The sequence below is a fragment of the Podarcis filfolensis genome (genome assembly GCF_964270895.1).
Source record: "Podarcis filfolensis genome assembly, chromosome: 15".
NCBI classification, from domain to species: domain Eukaryota; kingdom Metazoa; phylum Chordata; class Lepidosauria; order Squamata; family Lacertidae; genus Podarcis; species Podarcis filfolensis.
In genome coordinates this window covers 42,540,923-42,554,847 of record NC_139618.1, presented here as the reverse complement: position 1 = coordinate 42,554,847, position 13,925 = coordinate 42,540,923, and the positions used below count along the sequence as shown (strand labels likewise).

Here is a 13,925-nt window from a genome sequence, read left to right as displayed (position 1 = left end):
CCACAAGGTCTGAGGGACAGTGGACCGGCCCCCTGCCGAAAACGTTTGCTGACCCCTGATTTAAAGTGAAAAGCACAAGGACAAAGGAGTGTAATTACTACTACTACTACTACTACTATTTACTTACACTTCATGCTAAAATCCTAGGGCAGGTTACAATATTAAAATACAACATTAAAAACAGTTTAAAATAATTTACAATCACAAAAATTAGGTGCATCCTAAAAACATACACCTCAAGTGGTGCTTCTTCAGCGTTTGTTGGATGGAAGCTGTGCAATGAAGGTGCCAAATGCACCTCGAGAGAGAGAATTTCACAGAGAGTGTGCCCTCCTTGGGCCGCCAGCCCATGAGCCTCTGAGGGTGGAGAACACTGAGAGGGTATGCATGGAAGGAGGCAGCCTGAGTCAGTTAAAAGATGCTGCTCACAGATTTTGAATTCAAAGGTCTTCCAAATAAATCTTAGTGCTTGGCTGCTTAGCCCGTGGCTACCTGGATCCTCTGTAGAATGACAGAAGAAGCTAAACCCCAGGCAGCTATACCTCACAGTGTCATTGTAGGAATTAACTGAGGAGGGGGGTGAAACATGTACTCCTTGGAGGAAAAGATGGGATATAAATGCAATAAATAAACTCTTCTGCTGACATGCTATGAAAGCTGGAGCAGCCAGCCAGATTGAGATGTCAATTACCCACCTGGCATCCAGAGATCTCCATGTGGTCACAACTGGACCTGTGCCAGTCGCGAAATGTGCCTGGCCAATTTCAAACACATATAATATATACATGTATGTATTTGTAAATATTAATTATTCAAATGACTTGTGGTCTTGGTCACAACTGCAGGGGCAGAACCCCATTTATGTTTGTGGTGTCCAATTAAGAATTGCTATTAAAAATGGGATATTAACAATGTGTCATATGAATTGTGTATTAGTTTATGAATTTCAAAAAAGAAAAGAAAAGCGTAAAGTGCTGCTGAACTGGAAAAAATGCAACTAGCCATTCTGTTTTTGCACCCATAACCTAGATACCAGGAGTCATGTGGCAAGTAGCTTTTCTATCCCAGATTCTAACATGGGATAAAAGGATCATAACCCAACTCCCTTTCCAGAAGAGATCTACTATGACATAAGGTTAAAAAAAAGAGTAAAGGTAAAAGACCCCTGGGTCAAAGGTGACTATGGGGTTGAGGCTCATCTCGCTTCAGGCCGAGGGAGCCGGCGTTTGTCCAGACAGCTTTTCTGGGTCATGTGGCCAGCATGACTAAACTGCTTCAGGCACAACAGAACACCGTGACGAAAGCCAGAGGGCATGGGAACAGCTTTTACCTTCCCCTCATAGCAGTACCTATTTATCTACTTGCACCGGCATGCTTTCAAACTACTAGGTTGGCAGGAGCTAGGACAGACATAAGAGGACGCCAGCCAACAACATCAGGAGAGGCAAGGCAAGCAAAGAAACAAGAGGCTGCAGAAAACATTAAACAAGAACCTCCTGCAGAATCAGGCCAATGGCCTATCTAGTCCAGCATTCTGTTCCCACAGTGGCCAACCAGAAGCCTGTGGGAAACCCGCAAGCAGGATCCGAGCACAAGAGCAACACTCTCCCCTTCTGTGACTTCCAGGAACTGGTATTCAGAAACATACTGCCTCAAACTTTCAGAGAGATCAGAGAGGAAGTAGGGCAGTGTATGAGGCCCATACAGTATTTGTCATTGACAGCAATGGGTAGTATTGAACAAAGTCTTACTCAGAGTAGACCCAAGTTAGGTCCATTAATTTCAAAAGGTCTACACACTGAGTAAACATTGTTGAATATCACCCAATGTCCCTAAATTTCACTACTACTGTTGCTGTTTAGTCAATTAGTCGTTTCTGACTCTTCATCACGCCCTGGACCAGAGCACGCCAGGCACTCCTGTCTTCCACTGCCTCCTGGAATTTCGTCAAATTCATGTTGGTCACTTCTATAACACTGTCCAACCATCTTGTCCTGTTACCCCCTTCTTCTTGTGCCCGCAATCTTACCCAACACCAGAGTTTTTTCCAGAGAGTCTTCACTTCTCATGATGTGGCCAAAGTATTTGAGCTTCAGCTTCACGATCTGTCCTTCCAGTGAGCACTCAGGGCTGATTTCCTTTAGAATGGGGAGGTTTGATCTTCTTGCAGTCCATGGGACTCTCAAGAGTCTCCTCCAGCACCATAATTCAAAAGCATCAATTCTTCGGCGATCAGCCTTCTTTATGGTCCAGCTCTCACTTCCATACATCACTACTGGGAAAACCATAGCTTTAACTATATGGATCTTTGTCGACAAGGTGATGTCTCTGCTTTTTGAGATGCTGTCTAGGTTTATCATCGCTTTTCTCCCAAGAAGCAGGCGTCTTTTAATTTCGTGACTGCTGTCACCATCTGCCGTGATCATGGAGCCCAAGAAGGTAAAATCTGTCATTGCCTCCAATTCTTCCCCTTCTGTTTGCCAGGAGGTGATGGGACCAGTGGCCATGATTTTAGTTTTTTTCATGTTGAGCTTCAGACCATATTTTGCACTCTTCTCCTTCACCCTCATTAAGAGGTTCTTTAATTCCTCCTCCTTGTGTCATCTGCATATCTGAGGTTATTGATATTTCTTCCAGCAATCTTAATTCCGGCTTGGGATTCATCCAGTCCAGCCTTTCGCATGATGTATTCTGCATATAAGTTGAATAAGCAGGGAAATAATATACAGCCTTGTTGTACTCCTTTCCCAATTTTGAACCAATCAGTTGTTCCATACCCAGTTCTAACTGTTGCTTCTTGTCTCATATAGAGAATTCTCAGGAGACAGATAAGGTGGTCTGGCACTCCCATTTCTTTAAGAACTTGCCATAGTTTGCACAATTTATTTATTTATTGCTTTGTAAGATAAAAACTGACTAGATATTCAATTGTTGCACCCATAACCCAGGTTTACATATATGAGTTTTTAGGACTGAAAAGAAGGGAGGGAAAGTGCATGAGCCCAGGGAAAGACTAGGTTTAATCTCCATGGTTTCATTGAAACACAACTTCTCTCTTTTATAAATATTACTGGCGGGGGTGGGGGGGGGAGAGCACAAACCATTCTTCCCCTGTACTTTTCCACCCAAAACAATGTATTTCTTCATTTCTGGGATATATGTATTGCCCATTCACAGAAGTCCTCTGAGCAGTTGACAAAACAACTTTAAGAAGCTATTTTTTACCCAATATGGGTTACATCTGGCCACAGAGATTCACCAGGAAAAAAACAGCTTTAAAAAAAGCAAATTTCAAGAGAGGGGAGAGAAGAGAACAGGGCTGCACAGCGCACCCTCCCACTCATGCTGCATTTTATTTAATATCCCGCCTACTAACCAACAGTTCTCAAGGCAGCTTACAATACATAAAAATACAGTACAAACATAGTAAATTAAAGTAAGAACAATGAGCTTTAGCAGTACTCCTTAGTAAAAATAGAATTTTAATCAGCATCAAATTTCCTACAGCTCAGCCGAAAAATGGGAGGGGACTTCCAGAGATGAGGGGTGACCACAGAGAAGGCTCTGTCTATGGGACTCACCCACCTCACTAAAAAAAATGGGTGAAATAATAAACAACCCCAGTGAAGATATCAACAACTAGAGCAACCTCACATGCCTGCAGCTGCTGCCCAGGGGACCTGCTGGAGATGGAGCCTCTGCTGGACCTCCAGACCAGGACCTGCCTGCAGCTGTGCAAGTAGGGCAGGGACCAGGACCTGGGCAGGCAGGCAGGCAGGCAGCATGGGAGACACCTGCTGCCCGAGGTGGGCACCCACCAGTTGCTGGGGCAGCTCTAGAAAGCCTGCCAGCTGCAGGGCCGCCACCAAAGGGGAGACAACAAAGGGGCTTGTCCCTCTGGGGGTGGAACGAGGGTGTGGGCCTTATGGTTTTAATGAGGATGGGGTTTTAACTTGGGGGGGTGTTGCTTATTGGGGGGTGGAATTGTTCTTAAGTGTTCATTTGTTTTTCGTATTTGTATTTTTTTGGTTTTATAAGGCTGATTAATATTCAACAGCCTTTTAAATGTGTTTTGGGGAAGGGGGTTGTTGTTGTGTTAACTATTTACTTGTGTTTTACCTTGTATTTTTATCTGATGAATCACCCTGAGATCTTGTGATGAAGGGTGGTATATCAATCTAACAAATAATTCACAACAAATACAGCAGTTGGTCCTTCATATCCTAAACTGTTTAGGGCTTTAAACGCTAAAACATAAAACCACCCACCCACCTGGCTGCTTTATGGGCAGACTCACTTGCGCTCTAGACCCTTGTGCCTCTTGGCTGATAAAAACCAGCAGGGAGGGAACAGCTGGCTGGGCCAGGGAGGTGATCAGTGTTTGTTTACAAGAGGGGATGGTCCCTGCCTGCTTGAAGGAGGCAGTAGTAAAACCACTCCTTAAGAAACCTTCCCCGGATTCAGAGAACCTAACTACCAGCCAGTTACTAATCTCCCTGTTCTGGGCAAGGTTCTGGAGCGAGTGGTCGCGGACCAGATCCAGGCGCTTTTGGAAGAAACTGATTTTCTGGATCCATTTTAATCACGGTTTAGGTCCAATATTGTCACAGAAACTGCTTTGGTTGCCCTGTATGATGACCTCTGTCAAGACAGAGACAAGGGAAACATGTCCCTGTTAATTCTTCTCAACCTCTCAGCAGTTTTTGAAACCATCGACCATGGTATCCTTCTGGAGCGACTCTCCGAACTAGGGGTGGGTGGCACTGCTTTGCGGTGATTTCAGTCCTACGTGGATGGTCATTCCCGGAGGGTGTTACTTGGGGAATGCTTTTCAGCCCTGTGGAACCTTCAATGTAGGGTTCCACAAGGCTCAATCCTATCTCCCATGTTGCTTAACATCTACATGAAAATGCTGGATGGGGATATCTGGAGGTTCGGAATACGTTGTCAGCAATATGCTAATGTTACTCAGCTCTATTTTTCCTTTACATCTGCAGCTGAGGCAGTGGAAGTGCTGGATCAGTGTCTTGCCTCGGTGATGGACTGGATGAGAGCCAACAGACTGAAGCTGGCGTGTAATATATACAGTAGGAGAATGAAGTGTGAGTGTGAGTGTGTGTGTGTGTGTGTGGAATCACACTTCTTTCTTCTACTGAAACCAATGGACTGTATCCAATGCTAAGCCTATTCAGAATAGGCCCATTGTCCACTGAGGACATCAGTAACTTCGTTTACTGGGTCTACTCTGAGTAGGGGTGGTAATGGCTACAACTCACTGGATCTTAAAGCCCAATGGGGCTCCCAGTTTTGACTGGAAAATGCCCACTGCCCAGTATGCCAACAACAATCCATGGCTTCATTAGCTAGCAATTGCGCTGCTCTGGTTTGCCAGAAGCGGCTTAGTCATGCTTGGCCACATGACCCTGAAGCTGTATGCCGGCTCCCTTGGCCAATAAAGCGAGATGAGTGCCGCAAGCCCAGAGTCGGACATGACTGGACCTAACAGTCAGGGGTCCCTTTACCTTTTCCTTTACCTTTTTAGGGAGAAGCAAACCATGTTCCTTGATATGGAAGTAATATGAAATGAAGGTTTCCTGGTTTGCTTGTTTCTCCCACTCATACCAAGGGAGGAGTAAAGTAGAAGCGCCTGGGTAGTAAATCATGATTAGCTAGAATGTCTCTGTATTTATATCACAAAAAAGACTATCTGCATAGCAAGCCACCAGCATGCCATATAAAACTACACTAACATACAAGATACTTTGACTGTCCCAAACAGGTTGGTTAGCACTGTACAGACTGAAACATACTGAAAATACCAGGAACTATAGCTTAGCTGCAATTGAGTTCAACAGGAGTTACCGCTAAGTAACACCGGCAGGGTATGTATTCTGTACTAAAAATCCTAAGAAGCCCAACTTCTTAAACCTGTACTTACTCTTTACCACACAATTTATTCTGCTTCCAGAATAATTCTGGTTATTGGGTTGTTGTTTTTATTTTGATGTATTTTATGGTTGGTTTGTTTGTTTGTTATTTTATTAAAGATTTTCTTGATTTACAAAAGTGTGTGCAATGTCTCTCTCTCGTATCCCCCCCCCCATGTAACATTTTTACAAATCAGTTTCATTTGTTGAGACGTTAGAAAGACAAGTGGGAAAGAGGTGAAGGGGGGGAAGATGGGGGTGGGATTGGGTGGCAATGTTTCTATTTTACTTACTATATGTAGGGTTTGGTGTGAGCGTTGCTTGCTGTTCTTTGCTGTTCACTTGTGTCCCTTTGGTGGTGAGAGAGGTTGGGGTTGGCCTAGGGTGTGGCTGTTCATTTGTGGTTGGCTGTGGTGGTCTTTGTTTTCATGTGTGGGTAGGTGTTTTGGATCAGGTTAGCCATATTGATTTGTATGCTGTTGGTGGATTTTTGTCATTGCCTTGTTGGGCTGTGTATGTGACAAAGGGGAGCCATGAAGGTGTCTTCTTCTATTTGTCCCCGTGTCAGTTTCAGTTTATTGGTTAATTTTTCTAGTAGGGCTGTTTCCCATACTATTTGGTACCACTGGTCCATGCTTACTTCTGACAGGTCTCTCCAGTGTCTGGTTATGACGCTTCTGGCTGCTGAAAGTAGGTGGGTTATGAGTTCTTTGTGGTGTAAGTGGGCATTATTTTCTTGGAAGATGTTTAGTAAGGCCAATTCTGGGGTGATTTCTAATACTTGCTTGGTTATTTTATTTACCGCATTTTTCGCTCCATAAGACGCACTTTTTCCCTGCTAAAAAGTAAGGGGAAATGTGTGTGCGTCTTATGGAGTGAATGCAGGGGGGAGGCAGGCAGGAAAAGCCCCCAAGAGCCGCACACAAGCTCTGTGCAGCTCTTGCGGGCTTTTCCCCAGGAGGGAGAAGGGACTGACGCGGCCAGTCAGTCCCTTCTCCCTCCTCATAGAAAAGCCTGCAGGAGCCGCACACTCCTTAAAGGGTGCACAGCTCCTGTGGGCTTTTGCGGGAGGTGGGGGTATTGCCATATAGGTGGGGGTAGTGCAACCCCTTCGGCCGAGAAAAGCTGCGCACAGCTATGGCTTCTTTAGCCGCGCGCAGCCTCTCCTGGCTGGAGAGGTTGCGTGCGGCTAAAGAGGAAGCCAAGACAGCGAGCAGGATCCATCCACTCACTTCTTTAGCCGCGCGCAACCTCTCCAGCCAGGAGAGGCTGTGCGTGGCTATGGGAGAAGCCAAGACAGTGAGCGGGATGGATCCCGCTCACTGTCTTGGCTTCTTTGCTCTTTGGGGATGGGGGGGGGAGATACGATTTCCCCCCTAGATTTCCCCCTCTAAAAACTAGGTGCGCCTTATAGTCCGGTGCGCCTTATGGATACGCTATTTCTCCTATGGTTGTTGTCCAGAATAGTTGGATTTTGGGGCACTCCCATCACATGTGGAGATATGTGCCTGTGGAGGTGAATCCTCTCCAGCATTTTGGTGAGGTTCCTGGGCATATTAGCGCTAGTTTTCTTGGTGTTAGGTACCACCTGTACGTGAGTTTCCGAGTAAGTTCTTTTCTTTTCGTTGATATGGATTTAAAGGGGGGTTTAGACCACATTTTGGTCCATTGAGTGGGGTTAATCTCATAGCCTATGTCATCCTCCCATTGTTTTCTAGGGAGTTCGTGGGATTTTGAAGTAGTATTTTGTATTTTATGGTTTTATATTTTTATTTTACCTCCGAGTATAGGGCAGTATATAAATTCAATAAATAATAATAATTTGCTAAAGCATGTGAATTTTTGTGGCAATGACTAGTGGCGAAGACTGAGAAATGAAAACTGGAATAGACAGGAAAATGAGTAGAGAAAACACAGCATGTCCTTGTGCTAATCATCACCAGACAATATGCAGACTTTTATATGATTTCCCCACAACCATGGATGATGAGCTGGATAGCTCAGTTTGTTAAGAGAATGATGCTGATGATGCCAAGGTTGCAGGGGATTGGACTAGATGATCCTCAGGGTCCCTTTCAACTCTATGATAGCTAGAAACCTGCTTTTGTAAAAAAAATAAAAATGAAACCACAAGATTCTCTGACCACTGAGTTCCATAACAAATATCTGGTTACCTGCTTGTGTTGTTTCCCATAGATTCATAGACATTGCTTTATTTTTCCTTCCATTGCTTAAAACTAATTTAGCAGTAACTGGCATGCTTGCTTTGCCAAATCAATTAAAAGTTTGTATTAATTATTATTTAACCCATCAATTACCGCCCTCACCCCTTTAGGTCCCTAGGATCCTCTAGTGATAGCTGCTTTTGAAGATCACCTATGAAAAGTGAGATTATTAGTCCACCTATCCATGGTCTGCCTATTCTAACTAGCAGCGGCTCTCTAAGGTCGGAGTGAAAGGTACTCCTTGGTGTGATGTGAAAAACCTGCCTAAGACCCTGGAAAGCTGGCATCAATCAGAGGAGCTAGAGGGACAAATAATCTGGCCTTGTATGAGGTCAGCTGCTGTAAGACAGCTTCCAATGTTACCAAAATGGACCTGGGCTGCTGATCTCTGCAGGCACATTTACTGCATCATTCTGCTTGGCTTGATTGTTGTGAGGACAGTGAGAGAAACTCTCGTGTTTATTTCTAAGATGGTGGAACACTGCAGTGACTTTGCCAGCTTATTTACGCACAGGGAGCCATCTTTGTGAAATAGTTTACCTACGAAAAATAGAAACATAACCATGACAGGAAAACATTTTCTTCAGTAAGGGCTCCAATTTTCCATGCAGGGACCATGTTTTTGCAAACATGTGAAAATGAGGTGGCAAAAATCACTGCATGAGAATCTCAGAAACAAATACATCAGTGAGTCCTATGCTGGTTTTCTAACAAAAGATTAACAGCTGGTTTTTTTTTGGAACCTGCCTTTTAAAAACCAATATGGCAATACCAAATGTTACTTTGTATTTGTTCAGCCACAAATTAATCCCTAAACCTGCTGCCTTTTGTTAGCCCAACTTGACTGCATAAAACCAAAAGCCTGATTCTATGCATATTTACTGATGCATGGCTATGTGTGGCACAATATTGCAACCTAAGACAGCAATTCCAAGTGTTCTTATTAGGAAGCAAATTTCAATGAGCTCAGAGGGAACTGCAACGTTTAGGCTTCGGCTAAAAGAATAACATCATGAGCACCAAAAAAAAAACAGCCAATAGCTTAAGCGGAAGAGGGACCCAGTTTTTTTAGTAGGTTTTTAGCCTTTATTTTGCCCAACAACAATTTACACACACCCAATACATACCGGTTGCAATCTTGGCTAACTTCAGTGGAATTTAAGCATCCTCAGGGACGTCTTAACCATTATCTCTAGTGGCGCATATCGCCACAGCGCTGGGCTCCTAGCAGGCTCTTTTGCTGCGGGCTCTGCGTGAGTTCGGGGCCAAGCAAGGCACTGAGGTGGCTGCCCAGCTCCTCCCTGCGCGCCTGGGATTGGCGTAGGGCTGTCAAAGGGCCCGCCCAGCGGCTTCCGTTGTTGTTGGCACCGTGCTGAGAGGGGCTTTCTCTGGCTTCCTCCGGCTTTCAGAGAGGCTCTGAGTCCCCTGCCCCGAAAGGAGGAGGAGGAGACGGACAGGTGGGGGGGGAGCCAAGGACTACGTCCCTCCTAGCCCCACATCCTCTTTTGCTGCCTCCTGGGCAGCTCCTCTTGCCTGGGCAGGATCGCCGCCGATCGCACCCCCTGCCACGCCATGTACACTGCCCTATGGGCGTCGTGTGCGTGCCCCGCTCTACAGGCGCTGCCACGAAATTAAAAGGGGTGGAGGCGGGGGAGCCATTTCTATGATGTGGGCTGGATGAAGCATTGGTAGTTTGTGTGTCACCAGCCATCTGTCTCCACCCTTCACCCCTTGCCTACCACTTTTATATTCGGTATTTCTGATCTTGCAACGCAGTCTTGCACTTTCATTTTGCAACGGTCACCTTCCTGGGGCAGGCAATAATTAAAAGCAATATAAAGGTATAATTTCTGCAGCAATGATAATTGTATGTAAATGCACCTGAGAGTAAGTCCCATTGTATACAGAGTCTGATTTACTTCTGAGTAGTGCTGCAGGAAGGCATAGGATATGGGAGGGGATGTCTGCCTCTCTTCTCTCACTGCTACCTCTCTCCCCCACACCTCCAGTTTTATCTACTGATGCTAGTTGAAAGAAATCTGGTGCAAAACATGCCAGTGTAAAGGGGCGAAAAGAGGCATGTGGATGGTGGGATTATTATTATTAATTTAATTTATATATTGCCCTATACCCCAAGGTCTCGGGGTGCTTCACTGAATAAAATCAAAATATAAAACCACAAAATACATAATCAAAATAAAAACAACCGTAATAACCCTCCACTCCCAAAAACCACATTTTAAAAGGGCAGAGGATCATCACAACATTTAAAGTAAGACAATTAACAAAGCCACTAGTTGGAAAGACCATGATCTCAGAAATGTCTGCAGGAATATTTTTTGGCAACCAAATTGGCTGGATGCCTTTCTGATACAGTTAAGCTACATCCTAACTGTTTACTGGTTCTTTGTTTATGTTTCCTGTTTTCTTTTCCCAAGCAGAGATAACATGTAAGCATGGTATCAGCTCCCTAAAAATAGGTCAAGAACTCTGGGGAACCTTTCCTTAAAAAGGTCAACAACTTTGGGGTCCCCCCCCCTTAAAAAAGGTCTACAACTCTGGGAAACGCAGGGGGGGCGCCGGAGGGATCTTTGCATCATGGTGCTGGATATGCTTAAGACAGCCCTGAGCATCCTTCCTGTGTTTGGGATTACGTTCTAGATCAAAAGCAACTTTAGCATTCTCTTAATTACTCCTGAAGATTTTAAGCAGCTGCCAACGGTACAGAAATGATTTGATCTTAATTATAATTGACTAGGAAGGTAACCAAAGTGAAGCAAGGTGCCTTCCTCAGCTAAAGTTCAAAGCTTTCCTAAGTAGAATCCAGGTACAAACCTTTAGTCCATGCACAAAGTTTGAACCAATGATCATTCCTAATTTGCTTTAGTTTGAAATCTAATCTATTTTTCCCCAGAGTAATCACTACAATTACTTATTACACTAAGTATTTCAATTTTGGTTGATCCAAATACTATTTGGATCATACTGACATAATTGTTTTGTGCTATGCAACTTCTCAACATTTACTGATTCCAGAGTAAAGGCCCAGGGTTGCTTCTATTGAGAAGGGGAAAAGATGGTTTTAGTGGAGCTGTAACATAGACAAGTTATCACTCTGAAATGGCACAACATAACAGAACAAATGTCTTCCATAATAACTTCCAGAACAAACGTCTGGGAATGTAGAAAAAAGCAAATGATGAAATAAAGAATATTACGCATTTTTACACTAACTCCTTAGTCTGCATCCTAGCAACTATGAGCCTGAAACTGAAAGAATTGTGGAGTTGAAAAAGCAGCAGGATTGAAGAACAAGTTATATTTTAAAAAGAATACAAAATAGTAACAATTTACGAATTCTGTAGAGTTTTTGGGGAATGTAGTTTTGTCCCCTGATCCATGGGATTAGATGAAGACAGACCCTGTTCCATGAGTATTTATGGAGGAAATGGTTCCATCCTCTTCTCTGATAGGTTTTGTGGATGGCAGTGGAGCAAACAAAGTACCATTCATTGGTCCAATATGATTTTTTTTTAATGCAAGGTGAGACTTCTTACACCTCAGACACACAAAGTCATCGTTGTCCACTTCTAACATCTGTACTAGGACCTTGCCTACAAGGTACCTGTGTTATCTTCTTTTTTTAAAAAAACAACCCAACAACGATGCATACAAGATGCCACAGGTCTCTGAGAACTTCTGCTGTAACAGACTGACATGGCTACTTTTTAAAAAATACACCAACATAATTTTACAAAGGTCTATAGGTTTCAGATGTTCATGCATTATGAAGGAATGACAAAAGGAAGTGCTTGCTCCCTGGAACCAGTTGCATTTGATCAGACTAAAATGTCCTTTTAGTACAGCCTTCTGAAGCCAGAGAAAAACTTCTAAATAACCTACTGCAGGAACTTGATTCCCCATGGGTTGAGTGAATTCCCTGCAGAATCTGCAGCTACAATTCTACTAACTGATGCCAGCAGTATATGAACCTGATCAGTCCCTTGGATGGAAGGCCACCAGGAACTCCCATGTGCCAGTAAAATTTGAGCACAACAAAACAAAATGTTAGGAGAGCCAACACAGTGTAGCGGTTGTCACAATAAGACTGAGGAGACCCGTTAAGCCATGAAGCTCACTGGGTGACCATGGGTCACTCATTCTCTTTTAGCTTGATCTACATCACAGGACAGCTATGAGGAATTTGCTTTGAGCGCATTGGAGGAAAAGCAGGATATAATTATAAGAAGTAAACAAAAGCAAGAACTTAGGCAGCCCCCAACTGGGACAGACCAGGCAGTGGGCAGGGTATGAACAATAAAATTATTATTATTAATATCTTACTTCCCTCAGTGACTAACCAGACACTAAAAAACAAAACCTCAAGGAAGAGACCACAGCTCTGTGATAAAACACCTGCTTTGCATGCAGAAAGTCTGATGTTCCACCCTACCTACCCCAAGGCAGGGCTAGGAGAGCCCCCTCTCTGAAATCCTGGAGATTTGCTGCTGGTCATTGTAAAGAATATTTTGCTACACAGACCGATGTCCTGATTCTAGATATGGCAACTTCCTATGTTTCTATGTTCCTCTGAAGCAAGGGGTGGAAACAGAAGTGTCTCCACACACACACACACCCCCCGCCCTGCCAACAACGGGTAATCAGAGATACACTGCGTTAGTACATGAAGGTTCAACTTCTCTCGGATGTCTAATAACAGTTTGGAGATCTAACGCCTATGAGTTTCACACCCTTTGAAGCCCTAATTGCTGCCCGACCACGTGCTTTGAAAAAAAGAACTGATAAGGAGCAGGGACATCCCACGACCCGTGGCCCCGCGGAGGGTCCGGAGGGCCGCTTGGAAGCCCCGCAGGGTCCACAGGCACCGGGCTGCATGAGGCAACGGCACGGGGCGAAGGGGCTTCAGGGGCCGGAGGAAGGCGGGTAACCGAGCGAGGACCCCCTCCCGCCCGGCCGCAGAAACCACTCACCAACTCATGGTCCCCCTTCTGGTCCGGCGCCTCTCCCGGAAATGCCTGCTCTCCCCACGGTCCTGCTTCCGGAAGTGAAGTCGGGGCCGGGAGGCGAGGCGCGATGACGTCGCACGCGAGGCGGGGCCGGGGTGGAGCCAGCGCGGGGCGGGGCGTCCCGAGGGGCCGAGAGGGAAGGGCGGCTGCCTAAGCCGCGCCCGCGCCTTCTCAGGAGGCTCCTCTCCGGCAGCCGGGCCCGCCTGTCGCCCTCAGGCGCGCCTTTCACGTACACGCGCGCGCGCGCGCATGCTCTGAGGACTCGACAGAGCAGAGACTGGGGGGAGGGTCTATAAATAATTTCTATTTTGTAAAAACTTGTATTATACAATATTGTGTAGATATATGTAATATTAAATAAAGTCATAAGTAGAAAAAAGGCACAGGACTAAATTTCTAAAAGGAGAATTGCATTGCACAGAGAGCTTTGAACCTCAGATTGAAATATGCAGTCATGGGAAAAAGAAAGTACAGTGGTACCTCAAGCTAAGTACTTAATTCGCTCCGGAGGTCCGTTCTTAACCGGAAACTGTTCTTAACCTGAAGCACCACTTTAGCTAATGGGGCCTCCTGCTGCCACCATGCAATTTCTGTTCTCATCCTGAAGCAAAGTTCTTAACCTGAAGCACTATTTCTGGGTTAGCAGAGTTTGTAACCTGAAGCGTATGTAACCTGAAGCGTCTGTAACCTGAGGTACCACTGTACACCCTCTTTGAATTCTGTGGTTTTACATCTGGTGTCAGCAA

General features: G+C 44.9%; 1 protein-coding gene across 3 annotated transcripts in view; it reads right to left on the bottom strand.

Annotated features, from left to right (window-relative positions):
- The window catches only part of BIN3 (bridging integrator 3), a 119,024-nt gene extending 105,793 nt beyond the window's left edge, over positions 1-13,231 (bottom strand). Inside the window, exon 1 of one of the 3 annotated variants that reach the window (XM_083589092.1) lies at positions 13,144-13,231. In XM_083589092.1, coding sequence (XP_083445218.1) covers positions 13,144-13,151 — 8 coding nt within the window. In that variant the 5' untranslated portion in view covers positions 13,152-13,231. The remainder of the gene's footprint in view (positions 1-13,143) is intronic. The other 2 variants (XM_083589095.1, XM_083589093.1) reach the window with 2 other exon arrangements.
- Between the last annotated feature and the right edge of the window lie 694 nt (positions 13,232-13,925).